At 47.0% G+C, this 18,997-nt stretch overlaps 1 protein-coding gene across 4 annotated transcripts in view; it reads left to right on the top strand.

Annotated features, from left to right (window-relative positions):
- The first annotated feature begins 8,177 nt into the window (after positions 1-8,177).
- The window catches only part of IQCA1 (IQ motif containing with AAA domain 1), a 155,622-nt gene continuing 144,802 nt past the window's right edge, over positions 8,178-18,997 (top strand). For 2 of the 4 annotated variants that reach the window (XM_070618671.1, XM_070618669.1), the window contains exons 1-2: positions 8,178-8,509; positions 18,372-18,693. In XM_070618671.1, coding sequence (XP_070474772.1) covers positions 8,499-8,509; positions 18,372-18,693 — 333 coding nt within the window. In that variant the 5' untranslated portion in view covers positions 8,178-8,498. Of the gene's footprint in view, positions 8,510-15,781; positions 15,905-18,371; positions 18,694-18,997 lie in introns of those variants that run through there. The other 2 variants (XM_070618672.1, XM_070618670.1) reach the window with 2 other exon arrangements.

The following is an 18,997-nucleotide window of genomic DNA, read 5'->3' as shown; positions in this document are numbered from 1 at the left end:
GCACCTGGGCTGCAAAAGCTGCCTGAATGTTTGCGAAAAAACAGGATAATAATAATTTTAAAAACATCCTGCCTCTGGCTAGTTCCTTTTTATTTTTTCTCACACTGGGCAGTTTTATTTATAGATAATAAAGGCAACTGATAAGAAACACACACACACACACTTACACTCATTTCCCAGTGGAAGTGATGTTTGTTTGACGTAAAATAGCTTTGGTGTTTGTATAATCTGTTATCTTTGGAATTCTATCCAGAATGTAACGTCAGATTGCTCATATTCCCTTTAAATCAGTTTACTAGCATCTTCTCAACAAAAATCTATCCAATAGGACTCACTTCCAGTACAAAATATCCTTTGATGTATCGTTGTAACGGACTGGAGAGAAGCCAAGATTCACAACTGAAACTTTTTGCTATCGGGGAATGTGGATTTCAGCTGTTGGAAAAGTATAATTTTCATTGCTGTGGAGCCAATCTCTAGGCTATGAGTACTCCACTGAACAATTTCTACAGAGCAGATCTTTGACATCTGGGCTATCTCCCAAGATGATACTGTGACCCCTCAAATTAGGAAGACGTACTGCTAATTGAGATGTGGATTTTGAGCAGACACGTAGGCAACCCCAGTAGCTTCAGGGACGAGCTGCCACACGACAGCACGTGGCTTCTAGGTGGTGCCAAGTGCTCTACATACGTATTCTCTTAATCCTTTAATAATCCCTTGAGGTAAGTGGAATCATCCTGATTACAAATTATAACGTGTCACAGACATGGGGGCTGGGTCAGGAAGAGTCAGAACTGCGAATGTTAGATCTTGGAGCACCGAAGATCTACCCACATTGACTTTAATAATTATGAATTAATGAAATGAATGCTTTATTCGTTCCCAGTTATGTATGCAAATATAAGAAGCTTAGCATTTCCTCGATTTGCCTTTGTACAGACATCACATCAGACATAAAGGTGGCGTGTTACAGCAGAGAGTTTCATCTCTGACATTTTAAAACAATGCACCTCTTCTGTACAATGACATTTTCTACTTAGAAGCATAGAAAATGTTCCTGACATCTAAGTTTGGAGGAGAAGGCCTTCAAATTCAATTTGAACTTCACGCTTTTCGCTTTTATCTCTCCTGCCTTCGCTACCGGCAGTACTGCAGGCCCACATGAGGAACATGCTGGAACTGAATCAAAGTCCATTCCACTTCCTTTTCACTGTGCCTTGAAGTCCCATCAAACCACTGTGGGATCACAGCAGCCACTTCTCCAACTCCAGCTCTCAGACTCACGAGACAACCCACGCCGCAGCCTTGTCCCGGGCTGAGCAAACTCGTGTCAGGAGAACTCCCTCTCTTTACCACGCATTTAGCGAGACATGCGAGGAAAACCGCCCAACGACGCTCAAGCACTGAGCATTCAGCAAGACATCTCATAAACGAAGTCACCCAAATACTGAGTACGCAGGGTCATACTATCTGGTGTCCCGGCACATGGCAACTGAAAACCATTCAAGGGGTCATACCACACACTTTGAGTGATGCTATGGGGTGGGTGGCGGGCGTCGGGGGGGGGAAGTGTTCTCATTGTTTAGAGATGGACTGAGGTTCAGAAACGTTACCCAAGCTTCTTCAAGTCACACTGTTAGAAAATGGAAGAATTGGGATGGGTTGTCTGACAGTTCCTATTGTCCGCTCTTCCACTCAGGAAATCTGTAATTGGGCCAAGGACGAAAGAGATGCAACACGACACGGCGTAGCTCCCTGCTGAGAGGCATACACAGGTGCTGGTCAATAAAGAGATGGATGTGCTGTCTGTCTTCCGGGCGTATATCTGGGGTGCTGCAGAAAACGTGCCAACAGTTAACAAAACTGCGCTCTGCCGCTGACCCCACGTGATCTGTTAAAGACCAAATTCCATGTGACATCACGTTTGCCATTTAAACCATCTTAAGTGTATAATTCAGCGGCATTAACTACACTCACAAAGTTGTGCAACCGCCGGCACTATTTCCAAAAGTTTTCATCACCCTGAACAGAAACTCTGTACCGATTAAGCAATACGACTCCGTTCTCCCTTGCTCCCAGCCCCTGGTAAACTCTAATCTACTTTCTGTCTCTATGAATTTGCTTATTCTAGATATTTCATATTAAATGAAATCATACAATATTTGTCCTTTTGGGTCTGGCTTATTTCACTTCGTATAACATTTTCAGGTGTCATCCACGCTGTAGCATATATGTGAATTTCATTCTTTTTTAGGGCTGAATGTCATCCCATGACCTGTACTTAGCACATTTTGTTTATCCACACGTCTGTACTTCTCATCTTTCGTGGTCTCCTTGCCTCATGATCACGTCAATTCTCCTGCTCAAATGGACCTCAATAGCTCTGGAGCAGCCCTACAGCTCAGTCCAAACTTCTCTGCCTGCCGTGAGCACAGGTACCGTGTGACCCCAGTGTATGACCCCAGATCTATTCCCAGATCAAACGGAAATATCGCCTATCGAATGAGTATATCCCCATACTTCTGCTTTGATGCCTTTGCTCAGGTTTATTCCTTTGCCTGGAAAGTTCTCCTTCTATTTCCTGAGGCCAAAGCCCCACGCACCCCTTACATAGTCAGCTCGGATCCCACCAGCTGAGTAACAGCATCTACTTTCCCAGCCATCTCTTCTAAACTCCCAGAGGACTTGGCACGGCGGCCCGTCACCACCTCAGACCTACAGCTCCTCCACGCGCCTCCTCGAAGGAGAGCTCATATCGCAGTCAGCTCTTCTGCTGCACGGTTTTGAGTACGGTGCTTTGTATAGAACAAGCATCCATAAAGATTTGCCCAGCTGACTTCATACATCTCCAGAGGGCTGGGAAGATGAATTTTCCCAAAGACGTGGCAGCTGGATTACGAGGTGGTGTAAAAACACATTGACATTTTAAATGAAATGATACACCAATTATTAGGACAAAACAGAGTAACTGTGGAAAAGATACTGACTGATTTAGAGGAAATTACTGGAAAGATGAGTCAGAATAACCATTTGGGCCTCAGATGTCTGGCAAAGCAAAGAGTATTGTTCCTAAACAAAATGAACTTAGGATTTTCATGCCAGAAGACAGATAACCTAAAACGGCTTAGGCATGGCAGGATGGGACTCTGGAATGGGACCGGGCAAGACAGAGAGAGATCAGGGAGGGTGGAGCAGAGCCCAGGGCCTCCCTGGAAGCAGGGGACTGCTCTGGGTCCTTCAGGAAGCTAACTCCTGGCAACGTTGCTGCATATGTCAGGCCCCCGTCAGTGCCACCTGGCTGGGGGCTGTGAGCCTTCCCTGGGCAGAGCGCTGGGTCCAGCTGTGTTTGGTTCTTACAACTTGGTCTTAGAGTAGAGAGTATTCCTGTCTTGTTATGCCTTAGCCTTGCTGTTACCAGGGAGGATGGGAGGGGGTTTGTTACTGAAGGAGGAGGGTGAGGAGGCTGGGTCCTTGAGTGAGGAGGTGGCCCTGCGAGCATTAAGTGGGGCCCCATTTTGATTGGTTCCTGGCTTGCACGCCACCTTGTGGTACGAAAAGGCTCTGCTCGCCATTGCCGCTTGAGTGGACGGAGGCGGAGGTCTAGACAGATGAGCTGCTTCGGGGCATTCACCTCTGGTGGGAGTGGTGGGACCCAAGTCCCCAGGTCTGGCTGAATTATCGTGGCGCACTGAAAATAACTACAGCAGTTTCTGTGGAGAGGTTCTGAGTGACTGGTGACTCCTAAAAGAAAAGAAGGTCAGGGTCTGGTCTAGTGACCTTCACCTTCATCCAGGGCGGATCGTTAAAGTGATTTGTGAGTTCCTAGAAAAGGAAGCAGAGATAACGAGTGTTAGCATCTTGGCTTCTCTAACAACAAGGCACAGCAGATGATCCTAATTTCAGCTGTCCATAGTTACTAGCCTAGTAGATAAGGATAATGCTCTAGATATAATAGGGCTGGATATTAGCGATGCCCTTGACAACATCCTTATCTCATGGAAGTGTTGAAGACAAGGAGAAATGTGAGCCAGATGACAGGGTGGCTGGGCAGGTTTATAGCTTGTCAACTGATGGTAAGTTGGACACATTTCTAGTGCTGTGCCATTGGGCTCCCTGGCTTTCTCATAGAGGACATTTCCATCAATGGGTTAGATATGAGGGAGGCCATGCAACTGGATGGGATGGTGAACACACTGAATGACAGAGATGGCTCAGAAGGAGAAATTGTAGGAAGAGTAAGAGGTTTGGTCTATTGCATACACCACGTGAATCCCCAATGTGATGTGGCTGTGCAACGCCAGATGTAACGGGTGGGGACCCAAGGTAGGGCCCTGTTGCTATCTGATGGAACGCCTACCAGGCACAGCTAGAAGGCATTGTGTCCTTGATTTATGTCTGAAGGACACTGAATGAGAACAGCATGACAGAGAGAATGACCGCAAGGGCACTGCAAATCTTGTGCGGAGGACCTTGAGGGTGCTTGCTTTGTAATCAATACTTGGGGGTGTGGGGGATACATGGGCTTAAATGTTTAAAAGCCTGCTCCTGTTTAAGAGGACTGTTCTGTTTTGCTTTGGAGCCTTGGGGTAAAAACAAACAATAATAGTGAAAGTCATCCGAAAGCAGAATGGACACTCTTGAGGGGCCAGGCAGAGAAGAGATGCTGAAGAGAATGAGATGTCCCTAGGGCTTGATGCATCTGACAAGAGGTAGTTCAGACAACCTCCGAGGGCTCTTCCGGGCCTGTCGTTCCTCCAGGACACATACCTGTGATCATGAAGGCAGAGTTCTTTCATATCCGAGTCATCTTTTCCTATTGCACAACAGTGACCATTGAGCTTTGCATACAAGGAGCATCAGTGAAGATTTGCCCAAATGACTCCATATGTACGAAGAGGACTGAGAAGATGAATTTTCCCAGAAACCGGGCAGTCTGATTGTGAAGCTGCATAAACTATTAAACACTGAAACCAAAGTAACCTTTGCTACTATATCTACATAATTAGGTGCAATCATTTTTTTAGTAAAGGATAAGCGGTTTGAGAACGACTGTTTTTAGTAACATTTGTCTCAAAGAAAACCAATTTTTTAATAAATATTAATTAAGGTAGGTGTGGCTACCAACAAAAAGATACTAGTTAGAGGTGCAGTCTTTGAGAAGAGATTGTCAGGTGGATTGAATAACAACTCCACCACCAACTGGACGACAGCCTTGGATATACAGTTGCTTAACTTTTCTGGGTCTCAATTTCCACGTGGGTAATATAGGGATGAAAATATTACCTACCTCATGAAGTTAATGGGAAGATTTAACGAATGAATATTTGTCGGGTCCTAAACAGTCCCTGGCACAGAATAAATGGTCAATAAGTGTATCAACTGGCAAAGCCCATGGGATATCATCAGAGTACAGCTGTATTTGTTCTCCTGCTATGCGGAATTTGGGAGGCTGTTTCATTGTCTTCTTATGGGCTGGTCTTTTTAACATGACTTGTATCTTGTGATTGCTGAATTTCATCATCAAGTAGTTTATTTTCTAGAAGAGCTCATAGGCTGTGGCTCACATTGACCACTGCCTCCACGACAACCCGTACTGCCTTCTCCCACGCTGGCAGAGTCCTGATTTGGTTCTTTTATTTATCCCACTCTTTCTCAAGGCACGTAAATCCTGACTACTCTGAGATAACAACGGTGGTCACATTCCCTAGCTGGTCCTTTTTCCTATCTGGAGATGTTACAGAGTGAGGATGTAATGTCTAGAGCTGCTGCAGACATTTGATGACCTCGAGGAAAGTCATCCAACATCCTAAGGATGACAGCTCCAAAAGATGGAAAGACCATCAAAGGCTGATGATGCCACAGAGCCACTGAAACAGTCAGGTCCAAAGCTGCCTCACCTCTATTCTTGTCGTTAACGGAGATTATAAGTCCTTCTATTGTCTAAGCCATTGGACCTTGGAGTTTTTTATTACTTGCATTTGAAAACATGCCAATTTATTCATGAGTGTTATATTTCCCGAGGGCTTTCATATTTGGGAATATTAACTTCAGTGAGTAGAAATACCTTGGGCCACATTTTTGCCCGAGAACTTTGTAAATATTGCCACCTTTTCATCTGACGTTGAAAGCTATCGTGAAGAAAACTGAGGCCGGTCAGCTTCCCCCACCACTCTCCTCCAGGTTCCATGACACATCCAGGATATCTTTGGTGTTGGCTGTTCTCTATCACGTTTTCCTGGAGGGTAGAACTTTGGACCTGCAGACTTAGTTCCTTTATTTCACAAATGTTTCCTTACATCTTTGACAAAAATTAATATTGGAGGTCTCTTTTTCAGGAATACCAACTAACTTTTTTCTAATTGTTTAAATGTCTCAGTCTTTTTCCTTTATAGTCACTGTAACTGATTCAGGCTTTTCCTCTAAGTCAGTAATTCAGATGAATGCTCCCAGTTTATTTCTTGGTTTTTCTAATTTAGTTTCTCTGTGGGATCATTTCCTATTTTCACTTGGTTTCCTTAATTACATGATCTTCCTTTCCTTCTCATTATGTTATTTTAGATTCTCTCCCAGCTTTTAGTCTATTAATGTTCTTACTAACTTACTCTGTTACGGGGAACCTGTGTAAAGAATTTTCTTCTATCTGGTTATGTCTTCTTCCAGACTAGGTTCTTCACCTGTCTCACCCATGCTATAATTCTTTTTTTTTTCCTTTTTTTTCCTTCTCCTTTTATTGAAGTCCTGGACTTGCATAGTGGACATGCTGCTTCTCTCTTATTAATATTTAACATGGTTTGCTCTTTGCAAATCATCTATTTGTTCCAATGTAATGTGAGCAAGTTCTCCTTGATTCCTTCTCGCTGTGTCGGACCGAGATTGAGGGATGGGAGATGGTGTTTTTATCTACTTTTCTATAGCCTGTAGACACACTGAGGATAAGGACTGGTCCACTTGCGAGGTCCGGGCTCTGTCTTCTCTTCTGAGATTTTGGTAAACTCCCACCCTTGTTAGGAATGTACCCCATTCCTGTGACAAAATGCCCTTCGACTTTGAATCTTTGCCTCAACTCAGTGCAAGGCCCTAGAAAACAGCAAGTCCTAGCGATTTTCCCGGCTCTGGTCAGGTCCTGTGGGTGGTGGGGATTGGTTTCCACTCATGATGGTTTTCTCTCACCTGGACTTCCCCAGCTGGCTTGCTTACTCTACTCACCCTTTCATCTCACTTCTCAGATTCGTGTCTTCTTCGTAACAAAAAGTATTAGCAAGGATTCTCCGTATTTTGTCTGCTTGAGTTCTTTCCCCAGTAGGGATTTTTGGGGAGTGTGGATGAGATTAGCTGTCATTCTCCACTGCAGGCTGCTATTTCATTGGGTACAGTTTCTGAAGTTTATGGCACAAAGTTGTATCTTTTGTTCGGTTGCTTTTTTTTTTTTTTTTTTTGGCTGGTCTTGACTATTCTTTTGTTCATCTCATTACTAATCACGGGAGAGAGGTTCTGTGATCCAGATTCACTCTGTCATTTTTATACAGACGCCCTCTCCATGCCCTTTCGACTGCATTAGTTCTGAATATGTTCCTCTAGGAACTGCAGATTATAAAATTTGCAAAAAAAAAAAAAATCTGAACAGTTACTAAAGATGAAGAAAGAAGAACAACGAGAACAAACACTCATAGGGACTCGCCAACAGGTAACAGCCATGTAGCAGTTTACATTTACAACACACTAGAGACTTATTTCATTTTCATTAAGCCCCAGAAGGGCAGCGTCTGCACCTGTCTTGTACCTCCAGAACCAAAGCCTGCGCCTGGCCCAGAGTAAATGCCCAGGAAGGTTTTCGAACGAACGAATGACTGTTACCCCGCTTTACAGACGGGAAGACTGAGGCTACAATCATTCAGGACCTGGTCCAAGGCTACATAGCTAGATGTGGATGAAATGGGGCAAACGGAAGGGCGGGAAGACAGCCTGGAGGACGACGAGCCCGCGGGTGGGACCTGGGGCCGGCCCGGAGAAAGCTGGCCGGAGAGTCTTCCGGAAACTGGCGCTGCACCTGGCTGCTTGGAGGCGGCGGCTTCCACCAGAGCATCCACCCGCCCGCCTTGGCATCGGGCACGGTTGCCATGGAAACAGCAGGCGGCGGCGCAGGCGCATAGAGGGCAGGGGGCGGGGACCGCGCCGGGCCGGAGCGGAACTGCATTGCGCAGGCGTAGCGTCTCGGTTGCTAGGTGCCGCCTTGCGTCCCGCTAAGTGGCCGCGGTCACGTTCCGGAGCCTCAGGATCGCGACGGGAACCGAATCCCCGCCTCTGTGCTTGCAGCCCCGTGGCTGTCACCTGTCCCTGCCCGAAGTGAGAGGATATCCCCGGTTCCCGTCTCTCCCTGCAGAAGGACCTCCCCCTGAGCGCCTCAGGTGGTGTCCCGACCCCTGCAACCCGCCCCCCTTTGGAGGGGAGCAGAAGAGTTTCCCTGCGGGCGAGGGAAAGAGGGAAAGAGGCCAGCCATGTCGAACGCGTAAGTGATGGGCTGCGGGGCCATAGCCATGGATGGGCTTCTCCAAACCAAAAGGTGGCTTGCTCTGCTTCTTTGCTTTTTTCTTTTCTTTTCTTCCCCCCTTCTCCTCTCCTTTTTACATTTGGCAAATACTCAGGATGGTGTATCACCTTCTTGTGGACAAGGAATGCCATACACTTATATCTTCCTCCCCCTCCTTGCACAACCCCCTGTCCCCATGACGCTGAGCTCCTCCGGGCTAATTGCTTACGCCTGCCAAGCCCTGTTGGTGTATTTTTGAGGAAGCAGTCTCTCCAGTGGGTCCCGTACGTTGCCTGTTCATCTTTCACGGTGATATATGGGTCGCTTTGTGAAAACACTCAGGTCCCGATATTAAGTCGAGAAAGATCTTGAGGAAGCTTTATTGTACCTTTGCTTTTCACCAGGGAACACCAGTCAGGGGGTGGTGGTGCTGGAAAGGCTGTTCTCCCAGCCCTGTCCACAGCCCTTGCTCAGCAGTCAGTGCCTGGGGTCTTCATAATGGTCGTTTCAAACATGGAGTAGAGTGCTGACTCTGTGGGTGCTGTTCTAAGTACTTGAAATATAGTACCTCTTTTAATCTTCACAGTACCCCTATAGTGTAGGAGCTGTTAATATGATTATTTCTATTTTACAGATGAGGAAACTTAGGCACAAAGAGGTTAAGTAGTTCATATATAGCAAGTAGATAGTGCCACCCCAGGCTTCGTGGCTCCAGCCCACACTGCTGCTCTTACTAACCCTGTTTTCTAGGGGAGGAAATAAGAGCAGAGGCTAAGGGCTTGCGAGGTTTTGTGGGTGGGGCAATCAGGGGTTCAGTGTTGGGCGGGTTGGGTTTGAAGTGCCTGTGGGACATCAAGTGGAGATCGATCCGGTAGGCAGGTGAATATTCAAGTCTTGTTCAGGAGAGAGGTCTATGTATGAAACAGACACCTGCTAACTGTTGGCCTGTGGATGGTCATTATGGGTCATGGAGTCAGTGTAGGCAGAGAGAGAAGGGGCCCAAGGACTCAGCCGTGGGTCCTCCAGCGTAAGAGACGGGGGAGGAGAGGAGAAGCCAGCAAAGGGACTAAAGGCATGGTCAGTGAGGAGGAAGCAAGGTTGTGGTGCCCCGGAGCCCGGTGAAAAAAAAAATAATGTTTCCCGGAGGAGGGAGTAACACTCTGTCGAGGGACACTGAGACAAGTCAGAGGAGGACTGAGAACTGACCGTGGACTTAGCAATGTGGAGTCCCGTGGTGACCCGACCTTCAGCGGAGTGACGGACTAGAAAGGTTGACTAGGGTGTGTGGAGGAAAGAATAGGAGAGAAATTGTAGACAGTGGGCATAGCTGACTTTTTAAAGGAGTTGGGCTGTAAGCTAGTAGCTGGGGAAGTGGGGTCCGGAGACAGATTGTTTTCAAGATAGGAAAACAGTAGCGTTTTTGTTTACTGAAGAGAATGGCCGGGCCAGTGGTAAAGGAGACGGGATGATGGGGAGGAGAGGGTGAAGTGGGGTGATGTCCTTGCTGGTGCGGGCATGGGCCCCAGCAGACAGCTCGAGGTATCGGTGTCAGAGAGAGGAGTTCCGGCTGTTTATTACAGCAACAGTGAGAAGGCAGCGTTGATAAGGATGTTGGTAACGATGCTATTTGGTGGGTAGATGTCCTGGTGGGACCTGGAAAGATGATACAGATGGTAGACGACAGCGACACTGAGGGGCAGTGGGCGATAACATCTGATGAAACGAGGTTCAAAGCTAGGGAGTGTCGGGGGGAGCGGGGAAGAATGGTCTGGAAGTGGCAGTGAGCAGCAAGGAGGCCCTGTGACCCCACTCCACACCAGTGGTCGGAAAAGTCTGGCAGAAAGGGAGCAGGGCTGCGGGGGAAGCTGTGTCCTTAAGGGACAGCCTGGCCTCCCTTAGAGCAAGAAGGTCAAAGGAATATTCTGGAAGGAAGATGACCAACTAGATAATATTGGAAGAATGTGAAGGTTTCTCATGGATAAAATAACTTAGGGAGGACTCCCGGTTTTGCGTATTTAGATTTTCCATCCCAGTACATGGTGTGTCTGAACATTCAGGTCTTTCCCTACCCCCGCCCCCCGTCCTAGGAAACCCTGCCAAGCTCTAGAAATAACAATCTGGTCTTTATCAACTGTCGTATTCACCCTCAAGCCTCCTGACTTCACTATCTGTAACATTTCTAGGTCATAGGCTCAAGTCTGAAATCAATCATGCACTTTAAAAAAATCCAGAGGAGGCTCCTGGATAAAATCCTGCCCTCTCTTTACAAGGCACATTTAACATTTCGAGAACACTTCCCATCTGTCATCTGCCCCCCTGCCACAGTAATGCTTTGGGGTGTCCAGGGAGGCGTCAGGATCCAAATTTGCCATTTGAGGAAGCGAAGGTGCCAAGGTTAAGTGACCTGCCTGAGACCAACTTCCTCAGGAGGCAGGTTCAGATTTTAAACTTACGGCACTTTGAGCTGTAGAAACCACCTTGCCGTAGCCGGGAGAAATGAACACACACGTCCACACAAAAACTCGTGCAGGAATGCTCCTAGCAGCATCTTTCACCATAGCCAGAGATGGCAACACCTCACGTGTCTATCAGCTGATGAATGGCCAAACCAATGTGGTGTATACATACAATGGAATATTACTCAGCAATACAAAGAATTGAGTACTGATCCATGCTACGCCCCAGATGAACTCGGAAGACATTATGCTGAGTGAAAGGAGCCAGGCCCAAAGGGCTACCTGTTATATAATACCACTATGTAAAATGTCCAGAATAGGCAAATAAATAGAGACAGAAATTAGATCAGTGGTTGCCAGGGGCTGGGGGGAGGGGAAATAATGGCAAATAGGGAGTGATGCTAATGGGATGGGGTTTCTTTCTGGAGTGGTGAGAAGGTTCTGAAATTAGATAAAGGTGATGATTGCACAACTCTGTGAATATACTAAAAACTGCTGATTTTTATGCTTTAAAAGAGTGAACTTGGGGCCAGGCCTGTGACTGAGTGGTTAAAGTTCAGCACACTCCACTTCCGCACCCCGGGTTCACAGGTTCGGATCCTAGGCATGGACAGACTCCACTCATCAGCCATGCTGTGGTGGCATCCCACATATAAAACAGAGGAAGACTGGCACAGATGTTAACTCAGAGCTAATCTTCCTCACCAAAAAAAGGTGAACTTAGGGTATGTGAATTATATCTCAATGATGCTCTTATTAAAAAATCATCTGGCCACATCCCTTGTCTCATGTTATCTTCATGCACGCTGAGAAGGATGCTGAGATCCCAGGGCCTCAAGGCAGAGTAGGGCTCAAGCCAGACCTGGGCTTCGAGGGAAAGGAGGCCTCCCCAGGCTGGCCGAGGCACAGTGGCCAGGGCCCTGGAAGTCCAGGGAGTGGTGGGGTTGTGGCCCATGGACACACATGGCAGGGCGTCAGGGCAGCAAGGAAACACAAGCACTGAAGCCAAAGTCCATCTCCAGGGACAAGAGTCATGATGTGGGGGTTGCTGGCCTCACACAGCTACTCAGTATTTCCCCATCGGCCAACAGCCTCTGCCTGGTCTCTCCAACGAGGGTCACTGGAAAGACAGCAGGTCAGGAAGAAAGAGGCCACAGCCCACATGGCAGGACTTGGATGGCTCAAGCCACCAGGATGGTCCTCAGCCAGAAGTCCCAGTGTGGGGTCAGCTCCACCATGGCCTTGGCGGGCTTCCTGCTTCTCCACGCCTGGATGGAAGCCCATGAGTGCACTGCACGGGGGCAACAAGGTTTCCCCCACCCCGGGGTCTGCCCCAAAGCAGAGTCTAGGCATTCTTAACTGCTAGGTGTGCTCCATCCGTTAATTTTTCTTCTCTGCTGGAAGCCGCCCCTACCCAGTATCCATTGCTCTCGATGGGTGTGGGCCTCACCCCACAGGCACCCCAGGGAGGCAGCCTCCGTGGGGCGTACTGCAACCTTAATGCTTCCTGGTGAGTTAAACGCTTTGAAGTCTGAAAAGATGCCCTTTCTCTTTTATTATCGACCCCGCCCTCACATTTAGAAATTATGACTAGATTTCTTTATAGAGTTTCCAGTATTTTATTACCAACTTGTTGGTAATATTAAATCTGCACGTCAGTCTCTGGAGTCTGCCTTCTTTACATCCTGTCTCTCCAGACGGAAGCAGACTATGGCTTCTGCCTCCTCAGTCCTCTGCAGCTAGCATTCTAGAATATTCTTCAGCTAGATCCTGTGTGGCCCCCCCATCATGTTGATTCTTGAATGTTGAACGTTCTTTATCAATACTGTGGATGGGGTTTCTTTTGTTACTTTTTCCTCTGCATTTAGTTTTTGTGGGTTTTATCTATGTCTTGTAACTTTGCTGAACTAATCCCTTTTATAATATTAATTGATATTTATTTTACATTTATAACAAATATAATTTATAATATATTTATATTAATCCCTTCTGTAGCTGCTTCATCCCTTTGTACTCCTATTTTTTAGGGTATATTTCCAGTGTTTCTCTACTGAAAAATTTTTTTTTTTTAATTTGGCGAGGAAGACTGGCCCTGAGCTAACATCTGTGCCCATCTTCCTCTGCTTTTATGTGGGATGCCGCACGGCATGGCTTGATGAGCAGTGCTAGGTCCACACCCAAGATCCAAACGGCAAACCTTGGGCCGCGCAAGTGGAGCGTGCAAACTTAACCACTATAACACCAGGCTGGCCCCACCAACTTGAAAATATTTGGGGTCTCTGGTTTTTGGCATTCTGAAGAGCTCGTCATTGTCTATTCTTTGGGGTATGAAGACAGTATTCTTAATCAGGCATGTGCCATAAGTTAAAATTTACTGAGTATCTTCTTGGCGTCTGTGAAAATAACATACGGCTCTCACTGTTCTGTCGCTGTATTTAGCTCGGCTTTCTTTTCTGCTGAAGTCTCGAAAATTCCCGTGTTGACCTCTCCTTGGTCAGAAGGAACAATTCCTTTGATCTGGTGCCGTGTTCTGTTTGCTAAGTGGAATTTCCCAGCCGAGTTCTAAACAGAATTGGCCTGTAATTTTCTTCTGTAATATTGTCCTGACAGGTTTAGGCCACAAACCGTATTTAGTCCACAAAAACCAACAGAGTGGCTTTTCCGTTTTATGGGAACATTTGTTGAGCCCGTTGGGATGGGCAGCCTGTGTCACCCATCAGGTGAGCGGAGGCCTTGGGGTCCACTGCCCCCATCAGAGGCTGTGGTACGCCGAGAACACTCTCACCTTCTCTGTGCCCTTCACCGTCTCGTATTCTCCAGGCAGGTATTTGAGAAACCCCTGTTTATTGTCAGGCACAGCCCGTCAGTTCCCCCGGTCGTTTGTGCTTCCTCCTTCCCTCTCCCGCGGGCTTGTCTTTGTGAGGCATGGCCCACAGAATCGCCAGCACGCTCCGAGATGCTCTGACCGGGCAGACTATGCTGCCTGTCTTGTTATTGCTCTTTTATGGGCTTGTTCCTGGTAAATAGCATTGTTTATAGGCATTTATTAGGCACTGAGTGAAATGCCCTGTGCTAAATGGAACTGTAACTTTCTAATAAGCATCTCTTGTATAATAAAGTTGTCTACCACAGTGCTCGCTCACTAGCAATATTCTGAAAATATTGCTAAGTTTGGAGAACGCTGGTGCTTGAAGCCAATGGGTGGAGTGCCAGAGGCCATTCAGTATCCAAACTCACTGGGGTGCTGAAGCGGAAAGAAAAAGTTTATTTTTTAACTATAAATCTTCACTTTTCTTGTAGTGTCCATCACATCTTTGCCACATGGCTTGTCATCCCTTATTTGCTTTCACCCTGATGAACAGGAGGTGGTAAGGTGGAGTGGTTCAGACCAGGAACTCTGGAGCCAGGCTGCATGGCTGCAGATCCTGCATTCAGATGGCACAACTCTGTGCCTCAGTTTCTTCACCTGCAAACTGGAGTAATAATAATGCCAACTCAGAGGGTTGTTGAGGAGTACCTGAACTAATATATGTAGGGTACTTAGAACAGCCACAATGACTGACATTATGGAACTGTGAGCTGTTACCATCATCTAAATCTGAATCTAAAAGACTTTTCACATCAAGAGAAGGTTTTAAGTTTTGGCCAGGAAGATGAAAATCTCCCATCTCTGCTCCAAGCACGTAAAAATGGTAGATAAAAGATATTTTTTAAGAATTTTTAAAATTTATTTATTTATTTATTTTATTTATTTATTTTTTTTTGCTGAGGAAGATGCACCCTGAGCTAACATCTGTCACCAATCCTCCTCTTTTTGCTTAAGGAAGACTCACCCTGAGCTAACATCTGTTGCAAATCTTCCTCGATTTTTTGTATGTGGGCCACTGCCACAACATGGCCACCTGGCCACCGACCAGCGCTATAGGTTGGAACCGGGGAACAGAACTCAGGCTGCAGAAGTGGAGTGCACGAAACTTAATCACTAGGCCACTGGGGCTGGCCCATTTTCTTTTTTCAAATTTTATTTTAAAAAATGTTTTAATTTTTCTTTTAAATTTATACTAATTTGTGACATATTCATATTATATATTATATTTAATAGTATATATTAAATTATAAAATAAAAGTATTTTAAATTGAACAATTAAAAACTTGGCTTTTTTAATCCAAGCTGGAAATCTCTGCACCGAGAGCAGAGTGGAAACCCACAGCAGTGAGCAGGCCACTGGCAGCTGCTCTGGGATTTCAGCCAGGAGGGCTGGAGCGGGGACCCCTGTGTGAGTCCAGGGCGGGACTGCCCTTCCCAGCGGGGACAAGGGCAGAGGGAGCATGCCCACTGCCCGCTCTGGGTTGTAGGGAGAAACCAGCTTCTGAGCTGGACGGTGAGCCCCCGAATGGCAAGATCCTCAGAATATACAAAGAACCCCCACAATTTAATAGAAAAACAAGCCAGTGTAAAAAGAGGCCAAACCAAATGGATAATATGAAATGGATATTTAAGTGGATAAAATGGATAATGGTTTATCCATTAACTAAATGGATAAACAATTTAAAGAAGAGAACTTGCAAACGCCCGATATGCAGGTGGAAATATATTTAGTCTTGTTAGCAATGAAGTGAATGGACATTAAGACGATGAGGTTCTATTTGTCACCGGTCATCGTTGCAAAAGTTCCGGTGGTGTATTTCGTGGCGGCGGTGGTGGCGGTGGTCCTTTAATTTGGGGGAGAGGCAGAGCTGGCGGTACCGTTTAATGATGGTTCTGAGCTCAGAATCACACAGATCTGGATCCAGACTCTGGCCTCGCCACTTCGGAGCGGGCCGTCTCCTCCCACCCCGCTCAGTGGGAGGCAGGGGAGCGCCCTTTCGTGGGATGTGGCGAGGAGGACACGTAGCACACAACGTGGCCAGAGTTTCAGTAAGTGATGTTCCCCCACATCTTACTCACAGGAAAGAAAGAGCGCAGCGTGTCTGAGGAATGGCAGAGAGTGGGACCAGAGCAGAGTGCCTGGGACCAGGGGGATGCCTGGGAATGCAAGGGGGGAGTCCCAGTTACAGAAGGTGGAGTGCGCTCCATGTTTATCTCCATTCCGCCTGAATCGCCTCCCAAAGGGCAATGAAGGATTTAAAAGGCGAGAGAACATTTGAGCATTTGATAGGTGACATCAGGAAGATGGAGGAGGCGGGGCGGGGCGGGGGGGGGGGGGGGGGGGAGCAGCTGCGGATGCGGATGAGAGGTGGGAGGCGGCGCAGAGAACGCAGCCCTGCAGCCCTGCAGAGGCGGGGCGGTAAAGAGCCAGCGGTTCCAGGAGAACCCGGGGATGCGGTAGAGGCAGGTCTGGTCCTTCTGAGGTGGGGCCGAAAGTGGGAGGCCCGGTATTAGATCAGCATCAGGGGCGTTTGGACCGCAGAGACAGGTGCTAAGCCGCTCCCATCCTGGCGGAAGAGGCAGGTGCAGGCAGCCGGGACTCCGGAGGCCAGGCACAGGCGAGCGTGAGAACGAGAGGCCAGACTGACCATGTCGAGGAAGTGAGAGTCCCCAGCCCCCTGGACCCACCTGCTTCCCGGCAGAGATTGGAGCCCCGCCCGCCAGCACAGGAAAGACCTAGTAGATAGACCCGGAGATTCGTGGGTTTCACCCTCATCAGGGAAATGGCCAGGGTCCTGCCCATCCCCGGTGAAGCCCTCTGGTTGATAAGGCCCTTCCAAGACACACTGAACTTCCAGTTAGCTTTTCACTCCTGGCTCATGGATGTAAAAAGAGAGCCAAAAATCACCCCAATTTTTTCTATTTTTTGGCGCCTGAGCTAATATCTGTTGCCAATCTCTTTTTTCTTTTTTTTTCTTCTTCTCCCGCAACACCCCCCCCCCCCACCCCCAGTACATAGTTGTATATTCCAGTTGCAGGTCCTTCTAGTTGTGGCATGTGGGACCCTGCCTCAGCATGGCCTGATGAGTGGTGCCATGTCCACACCCAGGATGCTAACCCGTGAAACCCTGGGCAGCTGAAGCAGAGCGCTCGAACTAAACCACTTGGCCATGGGGCCAGCCACAATTTTTTTTAAAAAAGTCTCTGCCATGAATGTATTGGTCAGGGTCCCAGAGGCAAAGGATAGCTCACTCAGCACAAGGGCTAATAAAGGGACCAGTGATAAAGGTGTGGCCAGAGTCTAGGGAGACCAACAAGGGATGGTGTGTGTCCTGGGGCTAGCAAGGGCAGAGCTGTCCCCACTGTAAGCCTTCAGTGGAAGGAGGCTTCCAACCATTTGTTGACTTGCCAGGGAGGGAGGCACTGGGAGAGGACATACCCCCATCTCTCTGCTCTGGCTCTCCAGCTTCCTCTCTGCTCCTTCCACTGACTCGACCAGCTGCAAGCTGAGGGCCAGGAGCCCGCTGATGCAGTCCAAGAGGCCAGCCTCCAGGGCACAGTCTGCACCTTACTTTTTACCCTGTACATTATGGTTCTAAGTTTCCTGGGTGTTGCTAACAGCTGTAATTCCTTCATTTTTCACTGCTGTGTAATAGTCTATTGGTGAGAATACCCCAATTTATTTATCTATTCTCCTGTTCATGGATGTTGGGTTATCTCTAGGTTTGTTTTTTTGCTACTATAAAGAAATACTGGGGCCAGCCCCATGGCCAAGTGGTTAAGTTTGCATGCTCCACTTTGGCGGCCCAGGGTTTTGCTGGTTCGGATCCTGGGCACGGACCTGGCACCGCTCATCAAGCCATGCTAAGGCGGCGTCCCACATAGCACAACCAGAGGCTCTCACAACTAGAATATACAACTATGTACTGGGGGGCTTTGGGAAGAAGAAGAAGAAAAGAAAAAAAGAGAATATTGGCAACAGATGTTAGCTCAGGTGCCAATCTTTAAAAGAAAAAACAAAACAGAAACTCTACTGTGGTCATTCTTGATGCAGATTTCCACGAGTTTCTCTATGCCTGGTTGTTTGTTCATAGGGTATGCACATGTTCACCTTTACAAGGTGATGCTGAGTGACTTTCCAAAGTGATGGTTCTGATTTATACTCCACCAGTTGTATGTATGGACAAATCAGTTAACTAATCTGGTCATCAACTTCTTCATCTTTTAAATGGGTATAATAATACTGGCTTTATGGGTATCGTGAGGAATCACTTTATATCATTTAGGTAAAAGGCTTTTTAAACTATTTATTTGATGATAATAGCAGTGGTCCTATCCCAAAATTACATGCACATCAAAACAGGACATCGGTGGTCTAAACAGCCCGGGAATTGGCCGGTATTTTTAGCTCACATTTGACAATGAGTTATATTTCGTTATACCAGATGCTCAATGTGTATGCCTTACAAAGTAACTTTTACTTACTGTATTGTCTAAACTCTCTGTCTTCCCTCAGAATGTATAATAAGATGTGGCATCAGACCCAAGAAGCCCTGAATTCTCTGCTTGATAAAGAGTCTCAGTTGCTAGAGCCACAAAGAAATCAAGTGTTCATCTTCCAGACATTAGCCACCTACTACATAAAGTACGTGCAGATCTTTGGGAACCTGGAGAATGTCTATGACCAGATTGTCCACCCACAGAAACGAAGACTGATCCGGAAAATACTAGATGGAGTGATGGGTCGCATCCTGGAACTGAAGAATGAGATGGTAGAGTTGGAATTAACCGAGTTTCATTATTTCGACGATATCTTACAGGACCTCAAATTGGCTCCCGTAAGTCCTCGGGGTTTTTTCTTATCAGTTTCTCTTTGCTTTAAATATGATATGGACGCCTAGAATCAATATTCTACAGACTTTCTAGACATATTTACTAGTTGTTTGCTGTATTACAAGTTGAAACATGGTTTGTCAATTAGACCATAATGCCATGGACAAGGATTGGGTACTGTCATAGACAAGGATTGGGTACTGCCATGGAAAGGATTGGGTACTGCCAGGGACAAGGACTGGGTACTGCCATGGAAAGGATTGGGTACTGCCATGGACAAGGACTGGGTACTGTCATGGACAAGGATTG

This window comes from Equus przewalskii, chromosome 5 (genome assembly GCF_037783145.1).
Source record: "Equus przewalskii isolate Varuska chromosome 5, EquPr2, whole genome shotgun sequence".
NCBI lineage: Eukaryota > Metazoa > Chordata > Mammalia > Perissodactyla > Equidae > Equus > Equus przewalskii.
Note: the sequence above shows the minus strand (reverse complement) of the source record. Positions and strands in the feature narration are given on the sequence as shown.